At 52.5% G+C, this 21,924-nt stretch overlaps 1 protein-coding gene across 2 annotated transcripts; it reads right to left on the bottom strand.

The window, feature by feature from the left end:
* Positions 1-10,298: 10,298 nt before the first annotated feature.
* ATG101 (autophagy related 101) lies at positions 10,299-17,278 on the bottom strand. Of its 2 annotated transcripts, none has more exons than XM_019623869.1 (4): positions 17,188-17,278; positions 16,778-16,901; positions 13,901-14,227; positions 10,299-11,000 (listed from the first exon to the last, which is right to left on the bottom strand). In XM_019623869.1, exons 3-4 carry the CDS (start codon positions 14,150-14,152, stop codon positions 10,596-10,598), a joined length of 657 nt encoding a protein of 218 aa, XP_019479414.1. In that variant the 5' UTR covers positions 14,153-14,227; positions 16,778-16,901; positions 17,188-17,278; the 3' UTR covers positions 10,299-10,595. The 2 variants fall into 2 exon arrangements, with proteins under 2 accessions (XP_019479414.1, XP_019479415.1); XM_019623870.1 differs by having other exon boundaries at positions 16,783-16,901.
* Positions 17,279-21,924: the final 4,646 nt, after the last annotated feature.

The following is a 21,924-nucleotide window of genomic DNA, read 5'->3' as shown; positions in this document are numbered from 1 at the left end:
TGGCATCGAGATGGCGATTTCAGCTCCTGGATACCGGGGAATACCCAGGGCAAGAGGGCAAGATAAGAGGAAGGCCTAGGACAGAATCCTGAGGCACTCAGCATGCAAGCGCTGGGAGAGGAAAGAGGAGGTGCTGACACAGGACCCTCAGAGAGAGGTGAGACAGGGACAGGCAAAGTGAGAAGTCCTCAAGGGCACGCAGTTGGGAGCAGGGCCTGGATTCGATCCAGGCAGGCGTCTATAGCACAGGCTCCCACAAGCTGAAGTCTGTCACCTGGGGAAGGGGTCCCAAAGTGGGTATTATCCTTATTCCATTTTCCTAATGAGGAGGATTTCCATTACCCAGTAAGTGGTGGCCTCAGGGTGTAGACCCTAAGCTGTTCTGGAGCTCGGGGTCTCAGCCCCTCCTCTCCAGTCTCTGAGTTTCTCCGGAAGCTGTCGCAGAAGCCACAGGAGAGCTGTGAGGAAGAGGGGGGTCTTGGCAGCAGTGCGAGCGGCCAGGATGGGAGCTGAAATAAGAGCTGAAACCAGCTTCAGAGCAACTACCCAGGGGCTGGTGACCTTGACCGACCAGCGTAGACAGAACCAGGCTAGAAAAGATTGAGGAGTAAGCAGGAGACAGGACGTGGGGTGCCAATCATGGGTAACTTTTTGGAGAAGTTTGGCTGCAAAGACAAGTGAGACACAGGGTAGTAAGTGGAGAAGCACTGGGTGAGAGGAAGGCTATTTTTAGGTGGAAGAAACCTGAGTGTGTTTCGAAGTCGGGGCCAGCAGGAAAGGAGCGATTAAAGGAGCAGTAAAGAAACTGGGGTGAAGGAGAACAATTGGCATCCAGGAGCTGGCGGGGTGCAGAGGTGGAGAGCGAATCCTCTGTGAGGGGAAGAGGGTCTTCTCCTGGGGACACATGGAAAGCCCCTGGCTCCCGAGGAGATGGGCTTGCAGGTCTGGGAAAGGCATGGAGGGCGTCTTGTCAGCTGGTGCCTCTCTTCTGTGAGAAGTAGGGGGTGAGGGCATCTGAGCAGAACGCAGGGGAGGAGGGAGGGCAGGGATTGAGAGTGGGAACAATTTGCAGTAATTCAGCCCTGGGAGAGAGCTGGCTGGAGCCAGGGCCAGGGCTGGCAAGGGTCCAGTGGGGCCTGGTAACCGTTCTTGGTGCCATCCGTCAGCCCAGGGCTGTAACGTTCTTTGGGGGCACTCAGCAGCCCAGGTGCAAGTTCAAAGAACAAAGAGTCACAGCCCTCCAGGACTGAGGTTCTACCAGAAGCCGAGTCAGGAAATGGGGAAAGCGGGGCTGAGAGATGCACCATCTTCTAACCTGGAGGGGAAAGGAAGGGTGGCCAGAAGGGGTTGAGGGACACACAGGAAGGAGAGGTGGACAAGGTCAAGGGGCCATCCTGAGAACGTGTGCAGGAGCAGGCTGAAAGAACGTAAGGTCTGCCCATAGAGCTCCGCATCTTAACTAGGGGTTCAGAGACAAACAGAAATCGGTGGCTGCAGTTTCAGGCCTGCTGGCAGCAAGTGGGACTCACAGAAGTCTGCTTCAGCTGGGAAGAGCAGCTCAGCAGCACTGGAGCAGGAGGTGCGTGCGTGCGTGCGTGCATGCGTGCGTGTGTGTGTGTGTGTGTGTTGTTTTTTTATTGTGTTATTTTGCCTAGGTGAGATATGGGCAAGGTGAAGCATTCACACAGTCCAAAGGCACGTACTCTAAAAAACAAACCCACCCCTCTCGGTACAATGAGTTCACTCGCCCGGAGGAACCACGTTCCTCCTTTCTTCAGTATGGGGCTCCTTTTTACTGATGCTGAGGGTAGTGGCAGGCAGTAGCTCAGGTGGGCTGTGGGGTCCAGCAAGAGGCCTTCCCCACCTACCCCTCCCTTCTAGGTCTTGGGTGGCAGGTCCCTTCCGAGCACACCAGAGCTGCTGGGGGCACGGACACCCCTGGCTAGCCCCTCAGTTCCGAAATCGTTCCCTGACTCCTACCTCCCCAGGGCCCCTCCTCAGGCTCCTTGCCAGCTCCTCTTCTGCCCCGCCCTTGAGTGGTGGCCTGCAGGGGCAGCATGTGCATCTTCTCCCTTCTTACCCCAACCACCCCCACCCCAAGCTGACCCCTTCCCACAGCTCCATTCTCCATCTCTAGCAACATGACCCAGAGCTCCCTCTACTGAGTCCCAGCCCCATATACTAATTGTGTCCGCCTGATAGCTCGCCTTGGATGTCCCTGACGTGCCTCAAACTCAACACACCAGAACTGGACTCATCAACCACCCCCAATACCCGCCCTACCCCCCATCTGCAGCACCCGAGTTGGTTTATGGCCATCCAGCATCTGTTCACCCCAGTATTGAAACAGGCCTAGATTTAGTGAGGAAACAGCCCCCTCCTTTGGGCCCTACAGTTTTGGGTGTCTCGCCACCCCCTCCCCCTAAGTAGAGCAGTGACTGAGGCCTAGAACATTCCATACTTACAGTTCAGCACTTCAAGGTTAGCACAGTGTCAAACAAGCCCAGACACAGCTGATCCCGGGGTTTGGCCTAAGTGGCGTGGGAGATGACCCCCCTCTTTCTTGATAGATTTGAGCTTGAGAGGCCATAAAGCCAACAACCTGCCTCACGTGGAAGCCAAGACTAATAACGTGCACTCTACACGCATGAATCTCATTTTGTCCTAACAAAAGGTGTACTAGCTAGGCCCCACTTTTTCCCCTCTCTAAAGAGGAGGGAACGGAGCCACAGAGGGGTTAGCACCTTAGTCAGGTCAGACAGCTAGTGAATGTGGTGCCAGCATTCAGATCCAGCCACATGATTCCAAGTCCCAGCTCTGACCACAAGACAGTCTGCTGAGCAGACCAAGCCACAAAAGGGAGTGAGATCCTGCTCCCATCATCAGAGGCCTGACCCACTGCAGGCCTGAGGCCAGGACTACCCCTAGGCTTTGCAGCTACCTGGGCCAATAAATTCCCTTCTGCTCAAGCCAAATATCATTTGGGTTTCCTGTGAATTCAGACCAAAAAAGTCCTAACTGATAACACGTGACCTGGGTGGATGGCAGGCGTCACCACCCCCTCAGTTTTCCAAGCCAGGAGCCAGGGCATCGCCCTCCCTCCTCCGTCTCCCTCATCCTTCACATCCGACTAGGGACCAAAGCCTGAATCCCAAATATCACTGGGATCTGTCCCCCTCCTTTCCACCCTAGTCCAGGTCACCATCATTTTTGCCAATGTTGGACCACAGCCTCCTTGCTGTCTCTACCGCCAGCCTGACCCCACCCACAAATTTAACCCCAATTACCTAAGACTCAGATTTCACCACTTCCAGGCTTGAAACCCTCCAGACACCTCGATGCCCTGAGGGTGAATTCTACTCCTCTCCAGGCTGCCACCCTTTTAGTCTCACCTCCCTTCACACCCTGCTCTAACTACCCTGCTTCTGGGAACCCCCACCCACACCCCTCTGCACCTCTGTCAAAATGTTCTTCCTGGGCCGGCTGAGTGGCGCGATGGTTAAGAGCTGGCTTGGGACACCAGAGGGCCCCGGTTCGGATCCCACACATGAGGGCCAGTGACACTGCCCTCCACAGCTAAGATGCTGAACAACAGCTCAACCTGGAGCTGGGCTGCCATGAGTCACTGGCGACGGCGTAGGCTGCAGCCCCTGTGGCAGTGGGTTGCCATGGGCTACCGTGTGTAGCCAGCAGCCAGCGTGAGCTGCCAGCAGCCGCAGTGAGCGGCCGTCCAGAAGCCGGCGACTGATCTGCCTCACCCGGGAAGAGCGTAATGATGGTGCCAACTTGGGCCAGTGAAGCAACGTCCTCCACGACTAGACTGAAGAAAAGGACAGCAACTTGTCTGTTCCCCTTCCCCCAATTCCCCAGCACTGTTCCCATCCCCAATTCCCCAATAAAAAAAAAAATTATATAAAAAAATGTTCTTCCTCCCCTCCCTCGCCCCATGAATACCCACCCATTCAGCACGTCACCTCCTCTGTGAGCCAGTCACTCTGTGGATCTGTCAGTGCCGGGCACTGGGTATCATCTATGTTAACTGCAGTTTTGTGAGCAGCGCTCTTACTAGACTGTGAGCCCCTCCAGTGCAGGGGTTCTGTCTCATCCATCCCCTTGTCCCCAGCCCCCAGAGAGTGCCTGGCACAGAGCTGTCACTCAGGAAATATTCATGGAAAAGATGAATAAATGAAGCAGTCCCCAAAACAGGGTAGATAGCTCTCCACATTTTCTCTGGGAATGGTCTGGTTCAGGGAAAATAATACCAACGTCATATGATAACTGCAGTGTAGAAAGCCTTTTATCTATTGACAAGTACATCACCTATTTGATCTTCACAATGACATAGTTGCCTCTGTTTTACAAATGAAAAAACTGGAGTTCAGGAGGGTTTACAACCTAGAATTCAGTGAGCACACTCACAAAATCCACTCTTATTTTGAGGCCCCTGCTAGAGCTGAACGCCGGTTAGACAGACCCCAGTTTAAGGAGTTGAATGAAATGAGGTTCTTGCCCACACTGGCCACATGGAGGCAGCAGAGTGCTGGGAGAGTCACCGTTTTCGGCACCTCCTACCACCCTTAGATTTAGATCTGACTGTGGAAAGGGAATTGCCACTACTGGGGAGAGACTTGGGAAATGGGGCCCTGGCTGGGGCTGCTATTTCAGCATCGGCCAGAAGCAGTTCAAACTGGAGGTAAGGGGTTACCACTAATGCCAAGAGTCAGGAGCTGGGAACACAGAGTGTATACCCCAAATCTGCATTACCAGCATATTTAACATCAAGCCAAAGGAAGTGGTGGGGCATTGCTGGGGCACGTAAAAACTCCAAATGGGTAACGCTGACCCACAGGGCATGTGGCCACTTCAGTGCTCAGGGTCCCCAAGTGCTCAGCAGTCACCAAGGGGCTTTCATTCCTGAAGCATTGGCTTCACAGCCCCAGACCCATGAGTCTTTCAGAAGGTTGAGTGGAACAGATCAGAGGCAGCAGCTGAGGGCAAGGATCTCCACTGGAGGCCACACCACAATCCAGGTTTCTCCCAGTCAGTCATCACATGATGAATCAAACGTAGCCGAGTTCCAGGATGGAAAAGGCTGGAGGGAGCGCTCTCTGGAGGACAGACCACGCAAGGTTCAGGAATCTGTAAGAGACAGCCACCCCCATCTTTGTTGGGAAAGGAGCTTATGCTTTGTGGAAGCCAAGGAATGAACTGGATAAACCCCAACAACTTTTTTCAGCTCAGGATGAAACTCAGGGGCTGGGGAAAAGTTAAGGCAAGATCTCCACTCATCTGTTGCCCCAGCCTGTCACGCAAGGACAGTGCAGGCTGACAAAGCTTGCTGGGAATCCAGATGCCCAGCCTCACTCCTTGGCACTTAGCGCTGCACCCATTCCCCTGCCTCTCACTCCCAGCTGGAGCCTGAGAAATGGGGTGACAGCAGCACCCGTTTCCCGATTTTTAAAATTCTTTTCCTTCCCACTCAGTCTGACAGCCTTGACCAAGGTCAGAGTTCCATAGCAAACATCTCAGTATCTTCCCCCAGGAACATTGAGGTCCCCAGTTCATGACAAACCCCAGCTCTCCAAACCCTGAGCTGAAGGGACAGTAAAGGCAGGAAGTTGGATGAAGAAAGCCTTTGCTTGCCTACCCCCGCCCTCCTCCCCGCCTCAGCCCTGCCTGGGTGTCCGCAGACATGATGATGCTGGGGCACAGTCCTTCCCTCTACCAAATCTCTCTATACCCCTAAAACCACGCAGACTTGAACCCAAAGGCCAATCCAAAGTCATCGCCCTTACCTCTGATGCTTCTGCTCTGACCACTGAGATTTTTTTCATAGATGTTTATTCCAGCTGACCCTCTGAGCCCACCCCCACCCTCAGGTTCAGACTAGGAGAGCTGAGCCCATCTGGGGAGCTACTGCAGCATCTGGAAAGCTGTCCCCAGCAAGAAGGGATCTCACAAGACTACCAGGGAAGTGGGGACAAGGAGTAACAGGGGTTTGGGGTTCCAATTTCTTTGGGGGGTGGGGGAGAGGCCATATTTTGCATCAGCTTCTCAAAGAGTGGTGGGGAAATTGGAGTGAGGGAGGACAGAATAAGAGGGATAACCCAAGAGGGGACTTCTCACTTGGATGCCATCCTGCCTGCCCAAGCTCAGAATCGGGAGCCGCGGAGCCCAGTTCCAGCTCTGTCCTCCACTTGGACGCATCACTCTCCCCGCCACTCTTCCCCATTTGTAAAATGAAGGTTCACAGTGGACACGGAGACTCCTCCGTCCCAGCCGGGGAAGCAGAGGACAGAACACAGCGAGAAGGGGCAGAAAAGCAGCAGAAAACATGGGCTTCCTCCAGGGTAGATGAACCTGGATACAATAGAGGGTGTTCCCACCCCTTCCCCCAGGACACAGCATAGGGCGGTGGGGGGTCTTTCCCCGGGGCACAGCCTGCTGCCCATGTGCCAAGAGCTCACACACACCCCTCACTGCCCTAGCCAGCCCTCTCTCAAGGGGATGAGGGCGGCGTCCTGAGGTGAGAAGTCCACAGCTCAGCAAGGCCAGAGTGGCACGGCTGCCAGGATTAGCAACAAATCCTGGGCTGCTCTATGCAGGGATCACACGTCGTCAGCTTCACAGCTGCTTAGCAGCACCCTGCCTACACTGTCCCCTTGCCCCTCACCAGCCCCTCCTCACATGCATTGACTCCCTTCTCAGAGGGAACCCTGCCTCAGCCCTTGGCGAGCAGGAGAGGGGCTCCAGTGTGGGGGGAACAAGAGAAGTCAGAGGCACCCCAATGGACAAGCCCCACCCACAGAAACCTGCCAGGAGCACCTAGGTACAACGCTGAACAGAGGAGAGGGACAGTGAAGGCTTCTCTGCCCAACACTGTGGCTCTGCCCAAGGTGGCCTTGGCCTGGAATTACCTTGTCTTTAGGCCACCCAGGCCCTTCCCTCCAGATGGTTCCTGTCCTTAGAGAGACAGAGGCAAGAGAGCCAGATGGAGCCCCCACAGCTGGGAATCCTCAGCCCCAGCTTACTGGAGAAATTGCTCCTGAGGCCCCCCAGCTGCTGACAACCTTGCCACCTCCCCCCCAACACACACACACACACACACACACACACACACACACACACACACACACACACACACACACACACACACACACACACACACACACACACGCATACCACAAAGCTCCTTGCTCTGGGCCACCTCTGTCCACCCCAACCTGAGCAGGGGCTGGGGGAGGGGGCCCCAGCACATCTCCTTATCCCCCAGGGTCATCCAGGCCCCCGGATCTGCCCTAAAACAGGACCCATACTCCCATTCCTGCCTCAAGAGGGAGGTCACAGTGAGGAATTTTACTCAAACCCCCTCAAAGGACAAGTTTCAAAAAGGAGGGGAGGGGAAGATACAGAAGCCAAGGGCAGAGGTGATCTGAGTTTCTGTTGCCGTGTCTCTCCTCAATCTCTCAGCGGAAGGGGCAGTGCTGGGGCGCCACCGAGTCGGTGCTTAGTTCCAGGTAGGGCTGGCACAAAGTGGGGGCCAGCATGGCTGCAGGGAAGGCAGGCTCCGAAGTACACTGTGGCCCCTCCAGCCTCCTCCCTCTTCCCTCTGCCCTGCCTCCCCCTCTCCCAGTTACACGGCGACCATCTATTCTAGAAAAAGAACTTGGGGGAGGCATTGCAGGAGATGATGTGGGAGAGGGAGGGGCAGCCTCTTCCCGCAGATCCCACACACACCTGGGGCAGCTGCAGGCCCACCGGGTGTTCCAGCACAGGAAACCAGAGGGAGGCACTGAGAGCTGATTCGGTGGCTGCGCTTGTCAGTATAGAGGTGACCCCTCATCAAAACAGAGGTGACTGTCCCCCCTTCAGCCCCTCTCTCACCTGTGCGGCCCATGGGCCCCGACAAAGGGGCCCCAGTCTTCTCTCTGCAGCACCCGTGCGCGTGTTCCTCCTAGCTGCAATGGCACCCGGGGCAGCTCCCTCGCCGTCAGGCAACGAGTCCGAGGACCTCTTGGACTTCGCACCCCTCGATCGCAGCCAGGCGCCTAGGAGTCCTCGTCGCCGCTGCTGGCGCCGCTGGGTTCGGCCTCGCGCGATGCGCGCCGCTCGCGGGCCAGCAGCGCGGTCAGGCCCTGGGCGCGGAGGAGGAGGCCACCGCCCAGGAACAGGACTCCGCAGAGCACGAGCAGCGACAGCACACCCAGCACCGCCGCCTGCACAGCGCGCGGCCCCTCTGGGGGCTCTGGCTGCACCCCCGACTGGTTGCAGCAGGTCAGCCAGGCGGCAGGGGCCGCAGAGCCCGCCTGCGAGCCGTTCATGCTACGGTGCCTGCTGACCAGATGTGCCCAAATGTGCACGGGACCGTCAGATGTGCGGGAGCCCCGCCTGGGGCTGCGTCAGGGAGGAACCTGAGGGGCGGATCCCAGGCGCCTTAAACCCCCAGCCCTTGCACAAAGCGCTCAGGCCTTTCCCAGACCAAAAGCTCCTCCAATGTGAACTAGGGCCCAGACTTATGGGCCATCGGTCTTCTTGTCCCAAAGGCCCACACACCCAAGCACTCACTCAAATCCAGCCCAGGCACCCAACCAGCCAAACCCAGGACTCCTGTCCCCCAAGGATCTCCCTCCCCGCTGGCAAGGGAAGTGAAGAGAGAGCACCTCCCTTAGAACCTGAGAAGATCTTCCAGGCCCCATCCCAGGTGCTGGTTAGGGTGCTGCCCCGACTAAGCAGGATCCAGGACAAGCAAGCGCCATCGCCATTCCTGAGCCTTCTGCCCTTGGGCCGAAGCTCAGTGCTGCTAGGTGGCCCAGGTGGCCACTGGAACGAGAGACAAATGAGCAGCCCCTAAGACCGGAGGGATGCATCTACTTCCTTACCCACCATCCCCTTCGGGAGCCTCCTGGGGCTGGACAAGCAGGCCAGTGCCTCCTGGGCCGCACCCCAGGGAGAGGAGGGAGAGAGGCTTCAAGGCCTACCCCTATTCCTTTGCTCAGGCCCCAGAAGTCAAGGAGAGCTACAGACCAACGGGGAAGCACAGGTTTGAGTCCCCAGGACTCCAGTTCTGATCTTGAGTACATCAGTCCACCGCCTCTAGGAAATCAAAATTCCAAAAGGGATGCAGATGTTACTGTCCTGTCCACTACAGAGCTCACTACCAGCTGGGAGCCATGGCCAAGCCAAGGTGGGAGAGTGGAGCAGGAAAGGAGAAAGCTTGGGGAAGCTGAGATGGAGGGAAGGCCTTCCTGCCCAGGTCTCCTAAAAACTCCTGGAGCTCTCTTTAAAACAGTCACTGCTAGCAAACGCTTGTATCAGCCAACCCCCCTCAGAAAGGATTAGCTGAGGCCAGCAAAGAGAAAAAAAAAGGTCCCCCCAGACCGCAGGAGGCCAGGTAGGGGTCACACATCATCAAGGACTTGCTGGGAATGGGCCTTTCCCATCTCCAAACCCCCGAGAACCTGAGTTCTCCAATTCCCCAGAGATCCAGGGCAGGACATCACAAAACCTTTCATGAAACATCACATGGCCAAAGGTGGCTTGGAATGAGAAAAATGTGCAGACACTTCCTGGTCATCCTGGCTACCTACCTGTTCCAGGACCATGGGCAAGACCCCTCCCCAACCCCTCACCCCCAAACCATTTCTCCCTTAGCACCCCTCCCTACACACAGTTCCTCTAGCCTTTGAGAACCGGCCCAGGATATAACCAAAAAGTATTGTAAAATACAGAGGGGGGGGGGATCAATGAAAAGTGCATAGTAGAGTTCGATTTTAAGTATGCTTGTGTAAAAATGTGTGAGTTACCAAAGCAATGTACTAACAATCAGCGAGGGCCAGTCCAACCTAGAAGCGTCACCAGACACCAGTCTCAAGCAGGCCAATCTCTTTTGAGAGAGAGAAACCCCAAATCAAATGAATTTTCTGGTGCACATGGCGACTTGTGTGTGCTCTATGAAGACAAAAGTATTCTTTGGGGTCATCATAAAGCAAGACTACATAATATAAAGGCCACCAGGGAAGTAACAACTTACTTAGGAAGAGAGGACAAACAGCACAATTATATCTAAAAACGTGACCTGTGTCCTCATTCAAGGGACTGACCATGGTCACACCTGGGTGGGTAACACCAGCTATATGTGAATGTCACACGTAGTTCAATATTGGTCAGCTTTAATCTATCTTTAATCCCCTCCGCCCACTCCCCTCACCTTGGAATAATGCCCTCAATGCACACCTGTGTCCTCACTGGTCAGTCAGAGTGTTGTTTCAGGGCAGGACACAAGGCAACGAAGAGATGGCTCAACCCAAACTAACATTCTTAACTTTATTCACCATCCTAGCGATGGCACTTCTGTACAGTGGAGAAGGGGGACCCCACCAGGGGTGTGGTAAGATCATGTAGGCCAGACTTGACCGTCAGTGACGGTTACGAGAATGACTAGACTGGCAACCACACATCAAGGAAGTCAGGGGATGGCCCTTCCAAGTCTCATCAAGGACCTGGAGCAGGTTCCAGAGCCCCAAGGGCCTAAAAGTACAATCCCCGAAAGCCAAGGTCTGCGAGCCACCAAGGAGCACCCAATGCCACAGCAAGGCCTAGAGGGCCAGCGTGTCTTTGATGAGCCTGCGCATGGTGGTTGTGACCGAGGTGCCCAGGGCGTCAGTGATTTGGAAGGAGATCTTGTAGAGGTAGGGCTGCACGTCCCGCAAGCCTGTGTCAAACACGTTGTCCACCTCTGACTGTGTGGGCATCTTCGGCAGGTACTCATGCCGGTTCATCACCTCCACAATGTTGATGATCTTCTCACAGAGCTTCTCACCCACCTTCTCTCGGCAGATCTGCCGCTCCTGCTCTGTGGCCAGGGCTACCACATGCACTTTGACTGTCCACACTTCCCAGGGGATGCACTCATCTGAAAAAGGCCAGCGAGACTTCTTCTTCTGGTAGAACTCCAAGGACATCTGCCCCAGCCCATCGCCACCAGAGGTGCGCAGTGCATCCTGGGAAAGAAGGCGTAACAGATGAGCAGGCCAAGACAGTCCTCACCCTGTGAGCACCTGCTTCCTATGCCCCAGGAAATTACACTCTCCTCACTCAAATTAATCCTTCAGGGAGGGCACAGGATGAGACCCAGAGAGGGTAAAAGGATATGGGTGATGTGACACAGCAAACTGCCTGCCTAAAACTGAGTGGTTCAAGCAAAACAACAAAATCTGTCTCCTCGTCCAACTTCTCCAGCTTTGTTCAGAATTAATGTTTTTTAAGTACTTGTTCTGGGCCAGGCATATTACACACACTCATTCCTCTCAACAACTCTGAAAGGCAGGAATATTATTATTGAGGCTCAGAGTCAAAGCTATCTTGCCAAAAGTCACAGGTCAGTGAACGGCTGCTCCAAGGTTTGAATCCAAATTGTCTGATTTCAAAATCCTTGCTTTTCACCTTTACATGAAGTGTCTTCCTTCTCCTTCCACAACTCCACCCCTTTCCTGGGTTTGGCTGGTTGGGTGCGTGGGTCCCCGTCCTTCAAAACGTTCTCCTACATCTCCTTCTCCCCAGGTAAACCCTATTAGCCTTCCTCACTGCAAATTAAGCACAATCTTTTTCTCTCATTCACTCAATGACAACCTGAACTCACACAGTCTCTAAAGAAAAGGGGGACTATAAAGCCCAGTGATCCTTGGATTCTTTTTTTTTTTTTTAAATTGGGGGATGGGAACAGCACCGGGGAATTGGGCAAAGGGGAACAGACAAGTTGCTGTCCTTTTTTTCTTCAGTCTAGTTGTGGAGGACGTTGCTTCACTGGCCCAAGTTGGCACCATCGTTGCGCTCTTCCCGGGCGAGGCAGATCAGTCGCTGGCTTCTGGACGGCCGCTCACGCTGGCTGCTGGCTACACACGGTAGCCCATGGCAACCCACTGCAGCAGGGGCTGCAGCCTACACCGTCACCGGCGACTCATAGCAGCCCAGCTCCAGGTTGAGCTGTTGTTCAGCATCTTAGCTGTAGAGGGCAGTGTCACTGGCCCTCATATGTGGGATCCCAACTGGGGCCCTCTGGCATCCCAAGCCAGCTCTTAACCAACGCGCCACTCGGCCAGCCCGATCTTTGGATTCTGGATTAGAAAGAAGGAAGTCATGGAACAGAAGAGGGAAGGACAAACCAGACCTGGCTGCTTCTCCTCTGAGAAGCAAATGGGACTGCCTAATCCATGCCTCCCCCCACCCCCATGGCATGTGATGGCCCCACACTCCTCCTCCTAGGGCAGCCGGGACCCTGAAGCAGCTTTCCATTTGAGTTAGACAGCACGAACCCAGAGGGTAAGAATGCTTCCCTGAAGTCCTGAACCGCTCGTCAGGGAATAAATAAGTCTCTCCTTCATGGACAAACCAAGGTCACATGACCTTGGCCGATAGCAATAATGGCTAACACTTCTATAATGTTTCCTGGGTGCCAGGCTGTTCCAAGCACTTGACACATTTGACTCATTTACTCCTCACAGTGCACACACCTTTGAGGTAGGTATGATTATCATTCCAATTTTATAAACAGGGAAACTGAGGCCCAGAGGAGTTGAGAGCCTGGCTCCAGAGTCCATGTTCTTAACCACTGTGCTCTATGTGCTGGGTACCGCTGCCTCCGTGAAGCGGGACAGCGAACCTCTTACAAACTTGCCCTTTCTGGGCTCAGAGGGACTGGGGAGGGGAAAGCTGTGGCCTGGGAGAGGGTCCATACAGTGCCAGGCACAGCACAGGGACTCTCCAAACATTTGTGGAATAGAAGTCCAACAGAAAACCCTCCTCCTCTGACCCCCGAGATGGTACCTTTAAAAAAAAACTCCCAGGCTGGCCGAGTGGCGCATTGGTTAAGAGTTGGCTTGGGATGCCAGCTCTGAGCAGCAGGGCCCCGGTTCGGATCCCACATGGGCCAGTGACGCTGCGCCCTCTACAGCCAGGATGGTGAACAACAGCTCGACCTGGAGCTGGGCTGCCGTGAGTCGCCGGCAAAGGTGTAGGCTGCAGTGGAGCTGCAGTAGGCTGCCGTAAAGCTACCGTGAGTGGCTGGCAGCCAGCATGAGCTGCCAAGAGCCGCCGTGAGTGGCCGTCCAGTGGCTGAAGACCTATCTGCCTCACCCGGGAAGAGCACAATTATCACAATACCAAAATGGGCCAGTGAAGCAACATCTTCCATAACTAGACTGAAGAACAAAACGACAGCAACTTGTCTGTTCCCCTTCCCCCAATTCCCCAATGCTGTTCCCCTCCCCCAATTCCCCAATTAAAAAAAAAACAAAAACAACTTCCCTTGTTACAATTTTTAAATACCCACTTGTTGAAATAGTGAAAAACTGCAACCCTGAATAAAGACAAAACTTAAAATCACACACCCCCGTTCCCACCTTCTGAGGTTACCCACATTAGCCATCTGGTGTGTCCTCCCTTCCTCGCTGCCTGCCCAGGCACACACAAACACATGCCACACTGCCCAAAGGGGTGCTCCAGTTGGATGGCAACCACCTAAGCCCAGCAACCCTCCCTCTCAGGAGTTTTGTATAGGAAAGGCCCAGGTTGGTGAAAGCCAGCATGGAAGCAGAAGCAGTGAGTTATCAGTAGAGAGAGCTGTGGAGTCAGAGAGAAGTCAAGACCACAGGGCAATGACCACCCTAGGGGACCTGGCTGCAGTGCTGAGGGCTTCCGCCTCTGCTTCCTTGGCATTTATACGAGCCCCCTCTGCTCGACCACCCCCCACAAACACAAGCCCCAGAGGGGCTCTGAACATGCCTGTTCCTTAGAGCCTGAAAGAACCCAACACACACACCCAGGAAAGGGAAGATGATCCAACAGCAAGCTGGGGTGGAGGGGCATCTGAGGTCCGCTTGCCACCCACTGTGCCACACCCTACCTTGAATTCTCCAACAACCTTGCGTAGGGCACGGTCCAGCTCCTCAGAGGAGACACGCACGTAGGTGAAGTCGATGAAGTCACAGTCAACATCCTGGGTGCCCACGGTGCCAATGGAGTAGGTGCCCTCCTTCTTGTAGTGGAACTTGCCCGTGCTTCGGTGCAGAAGCACCGTGTGCAGGATGGCCAGCATGGCCTCCTCCACCTGCCGCCCCTCCACCGACACCTCCAGCACCTCGGAGCGACAGTTCATCCTGCAGTCAGTGGCCCACACAGGGGTAGCAAACAGGATAGAGACAGGGGCGCTTCACCCCACCCAGGGGCTGCCCTGCAAGAGTCAGGTCAGAATGCTGACACCTTCTGAATGACCTGCTTGTTACCTGTTCACTTCCTTCCAGGCCTAGCCCAGTCCCTGCCTCCATAGCCCTTCTCTACATTTCGGCAGCACATACTATCAGAAATCTTAGACTTCTGGGATTAGTAAGGGGGACAGCTTCAAAGTTACCAGGCCAAACAACCGGCCAAGGCTTGAATTCCATTATGGTATTCAGGGCAGTTTATAGCACATGCTCACTGTGCAACACCTGTCAGGCACTGGCCATTCAAAGACAAGCATGGCCCCTGCCCTTGAGAAGCTGCCAGGATGGAGCGGAGACAGACAGATAAACATTACCACACTGGCGAGACTATAAGGTAGCAGTAAGAAATGGAAGATTGGAGTCTGATCTCCTGGGACCTTGAATGACCAGGTTAAGGCATTTGGACTCTGTCCTGAGGGCAGTGAAGGGTCAATGCATCACTGTGCCAAGAGCAAATCTGTGCATCAGAAAGGTAACTCATGGCTGATGGGCAAAGAATGGCTCTCCACTATTTTGGGGTCACAATCTGCTCTGAGAAGTCAATGAAAGCTAAGAAGTTTTAATGAAAGCTAAGGGCTTTAAAACCTGACTGACCATGCACACACATACAAAATCTCACATATTTCCAGGGCCATCCACAGACTCTGGGGTAAAAACTTGCCAATTTAAGACAGAAACGCTGGGCAAGGAGTCCAGTTAGAGGCCACTACAATAGTGGCAGTTACAGAGGCAGCTCAGTGGATATGGGGGCAGTGAAATGCAGTGTGGGGGTTTTCATGTCCAGCAGTTCTGGGTTTGAATCCTAGCTCTCCCATATCTTGCTCTGTGCCCTTAAGCAACTCACACAACCTCTCAGAGTCTTGTTTTCTCATCTGCAAATTTGAATTGTTGTGAGGGTTAAATAAAACAACACATGTAAAACATAGAATAGTGGTTAAGAACAGTGACGCTAAAGCCAGGCATGGGTTGGAACCCCAGCTCTGCCAATTGCTCACTGTGTGTTCTTGGGCAAGCTGCTTACCTCCCATGTGCCTCAGTTGCCCCAATCTATAAAAAGGGGATATTAACAATAGCTACCTTAAAAGGGTTGTCTGGAGGACTGGATGAGTTAGCATCTCTAAAGCACTTAAAGCAGTGCCAGGCAAGTAGTAAACAGTATTAGCTACCGTAATTATTACATTGTTATTGCTGAGAGATGACGCAAGGCTACACAGCTGCACTGGTGGAGAGAGTAGAAAGAAAAGAACAAACTTGAGAACGAGAGTTTATTAAGTAACTGAACATGAGCCCAGAGAGAGAGAGAGAGAACAGTCAAGTTTCTTGACTAAGAGTGTTCAGCTTATAAACCTCCCCTGATGGGGAATTCACTACCTCTCATGGCAGGCCAATCCAACTTTAGACAGCTCTATTCAGGTATTCCTGCTACTGAAAGAATCTGTCTTAGTGCTTCGAACCACTAGCCTTAGTTTTGGTATCAGGAGCTGCACAATAAATATCATCCTCCCCGGCCCCCCTTTGTACAAACAAGCCTTTCAGATATTTAGAGGCAACTCTTCCATCACTCCCTCACCCCTTCTACAGATTAAAGGTCTCCAGCCACCATAAACATATCAGCTCAACATATCTTATCCCCTCAGTGTCCTGACAGCATTTCTTTGTTGTTTTTATTTTGTTCTTTAGATTCCACATGTAAACAAAATCACACTGCATCCTTACAGCTGTCTTCTAAGTTTATTTCAGTTTGTCTCTATTCCCCTTCAACAGTGGTGCTCACCACTGAACACACGGGGCATAAGTCAGAAATGAAGCTGGCTCTGCCCCTCACTAGGCAATCAGCCCGGGTCCACCTGTGCTAGCACTTATTTTTTCACAGCTATTAGCTTGTCTTACTTCTTTCACTAGGCAGACAGTTCCTTAATGACAGAGACAGTATTCTATTCATCACCGGAAACAATACCTGGAACCTAGTACAATTACCGCTCAATTAATCCTGACCCAGGAATTCCAGGTCCTTCCAAGGGTTCCTGGATTGGTTTCTCCAATGCTCTTAGATCAAGGATGAGCAGAGCGCTCTTGCTCATTTCTGCCCTCTAGTTTTAACTCCATCCAGCAGTTTCCCATCTAGAGACTTCCAGCTCTGCTCCAGCTCCCCTTTCTTCCACAACTCCCCCCCTCTGGAGTCCCCTACAAACTTCCAAACAGGTGTTACATCTCTTCACTTCTGCCCCAAGGCCAGGCTCTGCCCTCGTTCTCAGCGCTATTCTAGGCTCCACTCCTCCACGAAATCAATGCTGACCAACTCCTGCCTCCTTCCCACAGCAGCCACCTTTGGTCGGTGATAAGTCTGTCTTGTCCCCTCACTCTCACCCCCACCTCCGGCGAGCAGGGAGTTCTCCAGAGCTGGGCCTGGGAAGTCTCATCCCTCTGCCCCCAAAGCCCAGGTCTGCAGAGCACAGGGGCAGAGATTGACAGATGCCTTCTCAGAACCAGACTGGAGCCCACAGCACCCACATCCCCACCTTACGGGTAGAGGCTGAAAGCGGGTCGCTCAGGCTCCGATCATCTTCCTCCTCCTCACGTCCAGGGACGATTTCTGCAGGTCCTCCCCAAGCTCCGCGCAGGCGATCGAGTTCAAGAGATGGACTAAGAGCAAAAATAGAAAACATTCAGCTCAGCATCATGAGACTCAGGCGGCATGCAGGAAAGACTTCCAGCCCGGGTCACACTTTTCCCACAGCCTCTCTCCGAGAACCTCCACAGTCCGGAGACCAGGGGAGAAGGTGACTCCGCAGAGGTCTCGGAGTCGCGCCCCATGCCCCGCCTGGCCGGGCTCGGAAGTTCGAGGCGCGCCCTCCCTCCCTCCCGCCAGTTCAGAGAGCGCCCGCACTTGCCCACGAGAAGGGACCAGGCAGTTAGAACGTTCCCCTACCTTCTTAAGCCCGAGTCCGGGACCCACCAACCACGCTGCCCACGGCCGACCACCAGGGCAGGATACAATGCCGGCCCCGGAAGTCCGTGTCCCGCCCCTGAGAGCCGGACGGCTCCACCTGCCCCAGCGACCACCGGCGGGGGCGAGCACAGCTGGCCGAGCCTTGACGCCAGTGCAGCTACCCAGGCCATTGTACATTCACGTGAACAGACAAATATAGCTATGGAACTTCTCTGTAATTTGTATGCTACCTTGTTCTTGATTATCTCTCGGATTTTAAAATTCGATGGTGAGGAGTATCCCCCTCATTTGGACGAGTCCATTCACTTCCACCACCGAGAATGTTGTTGTGTTTCAGCTGGAACAACTCACTTCCGCCATAGAGATGAGAGGGAAGGAGAGGCCGATGAGCTCTGTGCTGCCTCCCCTAAGCTGAGAGGAGTCATCCGCGGCGAGCCAGCCCCTAGGGCGGAGCCTCGGACTCCAGGTTCAGAGGCCCAGAAGGGGCACCGATCCCCCAAGATAGGGGGGCATGACCCATGGAGAAGTGCCCTGGAGATGAGCCCAGGCCGTTGTACTGCAAGATGCTGAGTGGATGGCAATACTTTAGCTTGTTTATTGCATAATAGACAGGATCCCTGGCCCCACGAAGGTCCTGTAGAAAGGGACTTAACCTTACTCTGTTATTATCTTCATACAGAAGCACTACTTGGTGCTCTCCCTTGACCAATCCGCTGACAGTTCTTGGAAGGCTTGTAATTCTGCCATTGCCTCTGTGTGTGCCTCTTGACATCACTCATCCTTTCTGATTTCCTCCTCTAAACAGGGACTCTTGTGAGGATCACAAGAGATAAACCATAGGAAAAAACCTTTGTGGACTGTAAAGTGTTATACGAATATGAGTGCATTTTTACTGCTGTGTAACTTCCGGGGAGCATGTTTGGTACTCCATGTATTAGATTGTAAACCTGGGCAGACGGTGAGGGGGGGATTTGTCACTTGCTCTCTTAATGCCCACAGAACCTGGCACACCCCCCCACCCCAACAGGAGGCAGACCTGAGTTATTTGCTTGGGGAGTAAGATGCTCATTTTCCTACATACACTCTCTTTCCCAAAATAATAATACGTAACATTTATTAAACGGAATAGAAAGGGCATGATTTTAAGGTTTATATGTTAAATTAATTTAATCTTATGAGGTAGATAAAGAAATTGATGCTAGGAAAGGTTAAGTAACTTGCCCAAGGTCACTCAGTAAATGGCGGAGCATGGAGTTCAAATGCAGGATTCCTTACTACTATAGAAGTTCTCTTTCTGGTTTCTCTACCCTGACCCTCCTGTGCACTACCATGCTCCAGTACACCACCCTCAACACCTGCTTTCTGTGGGGAAATGTCTTAATTAGTAGTGTTTGCCCATTTTCTGCAATGGCCAATTTCAACCTACAGGACATCACTGAACGCAGAGTCCAGAGTGAATGAAGGATTACATTTTGATCATCAGAGCTACTGTTGGCTCTAGAGTACCAGTACCAGCTGGCTCCAGCACACCACTGTCATCTACCCACCCCTTAGACGTCCCCTATCCCACCCAGTTCTCCCAAACCCCCTACCCAACCTCCCCTTTTGGCTGAACCTCCCCACCCCATCTGTTCCCTATCCCCTTCCTTCCTCCCTATAGTTCCACCTTTGTGCAGCCTTGGTCTCTAATTTGTCTCTGTTCCGGGTGCAGATACCTCTCCCCAGGCAGCCTTAGAGAACCTCCAGAGCCTGGTGAAAGCGAAAGCTGCCTGCCTTACAGACCGGCAACCTCTTCTGCAGCCTGAACTTAACCTGGAGGGAATCAGGATAAAATATTAAGAGAGGAGGGTCTGTGAGGAGCCAAAGGAAGGGGAATCCTGGGAGGTTAGAACTTCAGGGGCAGGAAACCAGAGCCTAACTCCCAGAGACTGCAGTGAGTAAGAGTGACTGACCTCTCTCTACCCTCTGACACACTCCCAGAGCCCCTTGCTGCCACTATCCAAATGATGTAGGATATTTCTTGTGCTGGGGTCGTGGTCTCGTGGAACCAAAGAATGGAGACATGAACCAGAGAGGTAAAGTTGCAGAAAAGGAGTTTATTAGAAGTAAAAATACATTTCAGAGAAGTCAGAAGTGGGCCTGAGCAGTAGAGAATGACTCAAGGGCCATTATTAGAAAAGAAAGTATACTCCAAAGAGTTTGGAGCAGGCCAAGCAAAGGAAGCTCAAAAGGCGTTGACTGGAGGATTTGGAGATTTTATCCCTTTTTCCTCTAGAATGGGCTGTTCCTCTCTGGGTGTGGGACCACCTGATTGATCTCATCTCTTTAGAAAAGGAGTTTATTAGAAGAAAAGAGAAGTTTTGCGTGGAGAAGGGAGGTCTTTTGGGCTGTGCATTCTGTGGGACATGCAGGAATGCAGAGACCCAAAGCCTGCCTCTAACTGCCTGCCTTGATTTCCCTTGAGAGACGTGATCCCCATAAAATCTCGATGAGAAGCTGAGGGACAGGAGGTCTTTTCTTCTGTATCTGCTTCCTGCTGGGCAGGGGCATAGAGCTGTCCCTGCCTATTTGGGAGATTCACGGAACTCTCACCCTATCTGATCTCAGTTGAGAAGAAGGGGTCTTGAGATCTACCTGGAAGACTGTGTTGGCTTCTTTGGTTGGGACTGGCCATCTTGCTGGGGTACCCTCTGTATACCCAAGTGAGGAAAAATAGATTTTAATAAATTTCTTAAAGAGCAGAGCTCAAAGCTATTAGTGTAGGGTGGCTATTGGTTTGGAAAGAACATTAGGCTTTAATGTTTACAATCAACAAGTATACTGGCCTGGGGAAATGTTAAAACCTATTTAGACTCTGGGATGGGATTATCCAAGAGTTATGTCCAGAATGACTTGGGGAATGTTGGGAAGTCACAGGTTTTAAGTAGTTATCTAAAACTGGGGTGGGTGAGAGATATTCTGTGATTCAGTCTAGGGGCAGCCTTTAGTCTAGGTTTCAGAAACTGATTAAAAGAATAATCAAAGCCAGGGGCTAAGAAACTAGGGAAGAGGAGATTTAAAAGTTGTCCAGTGGGGTGGGGAAGGGGGCTACTTGCTTGGCCCGCATCGCAGACACCATCATCATTGCTACTACCAATCATTGAGCCTTACTAGGCCACCATGCCAGCACTTCAGATGCACTATTGTGTTGATTTCTCCAAATACCTTTGAAGGTACATACAATACCCGCCCCCCACCCACCCCCGCCCCACAATTTACACATAATGAAACTGAGTCTGAAAAATATGTAGCGACTTGCTTTAATGGCTAATTTTATGTCAACTTGACTGTGCCACAGAATATCCAGACATTTGGTCAAACATTATTCTGGGTGTGTCTGTGAGGGTGTTTCTGAGTGAGGTTAAGATCTGAATCCCGTAGACTGAGTACAGCAGATTGCCCTCCCTAAGGAGGATGGGCCTCATGCAGTCATCCTAAATAGAACAAAAGGGATGACCCTCCCACGAGTAAGAATTCCTACCTGACTGCTTTCCTGTTGGGATGTTGTTTTTTTTCCTGCCTTCATACTTGAACTGAAATAGGCTGTTGGCATGTGGAACTATACTATCAGATATATATATATATATATATATATATATATATACACATACACACACACACACATACACAGAGGGTGCCAGAAAAATGTATGCACATTTTAAGAAAGGAAAAAACTGTATTAATTGTAATATTCAATATATACCAATAGCAAAAGATGAATACAAGTCACGTTTGACTAATGTAATTATAAGAGGTGATCAAAGTGGTTACCATAAGCATCCAGACACTTATGATTATGGCGAACTACTGCTTGAGCATAGATAACATCTCTTTTTTTTTAAAGATTTTATTGGGGAATTGGGGGAGGGGAACAGACAAGTTGTTGTCCTTTTGTTCTTCAGTCTAGTTGAGGACGTCGCTTCACTGGCCCATGTTGGTATTATCATTGCGCTCTTCCCGAGTGAGGCAGTCACTCGTGGCGGCTCATGGCAGCTCACAGCAGCTCACGCACGCTGCTAGCCAGCCCCACTGCAGCCTACACCGTCACCAGCGACTCACGCAGGTTGAGCTGTTGTTCACCATGTTAGCTGTAGAGGGTGCAGTGTCACCGGCCCTCATATGTAGGATCCGAACCGGGGCCCTGCTGCTCACAGCTGGCTTCCCAAGCCAACTCCTAACCAACACACCACTTGGCCGGCCCTAGATAACATCTCTTAAAATGTGTATACATTTTTTGGCACCCCCAGTGTGTGTGTGTGTGTGTGTGTGTCTCCTATTGGTTCTGTTTCTCTGGAAAACCCTGACTAATACACTTGCCAAGCCCACACAGCTTCTCTTTCCTCATTCCACGGTCCTTTTACCCATTCTTGTCCCTACTCCAAAACTCACCTGCCCGTGGGGCCTTTCCTGCCTGAGGGGGAAGCCAAGCCCTCTTACCTCTCTTATCTTAGGCCCAGATGCTGGCCAAGTCTTGCCTCCTTTTACCTCCTTGAATCCTTACTGGGTGGTTCTCATACTTCAGGCCCTGGGTCCTACACCCATGTGTGTGATCCTGTCAGGGAGGGAAGGTCTTGGCTAAAAGAGTGAGACTGTGGAATGAATTCTCCCGTCCTATGCCATTACCCCTTGATGATCAAAATGTAATCATTCATTCATTCATGTCACACATATATAACT

Source organism: Hipposideros armiger, unplaced genomic scaffold (genome assembly GCF_001890085.2).
Source record: "Hipposideros armiger isolate ML-2016 unplaced genomic scaffold, ASM189008v1 scaffold_569, whole genome shotgun sequence".
Taxonomy (NCBI): domain Eukaryota; kingdom Metazoa; phylum Chordata; class Mammalia; order Chiroptera; family Hipposideridae; genus Hipposideros; species Hipposideros armiger.
Note: the sequence above shows the minus strand (reverse complement) of the source record. Positions and strands in the feature narration are given on the sequence as shown.

Coding starts and splice junctions, on each gene's coding strand:
- ATG101 (XM_019623869.1), bottom strand. CDS start 14,152: ATGAACTGTCGCTCCGAGGTGCTGGAGGTGTCGGTGGAGGGGCGGCAG. Junction 11,001..13,900: donor AGGTTGTTGGAGAATTCAAG/GTAGGGTGTGGC, acceptor CTTCTTTCCCAG/GATGCACTGCGCACCTCTGG.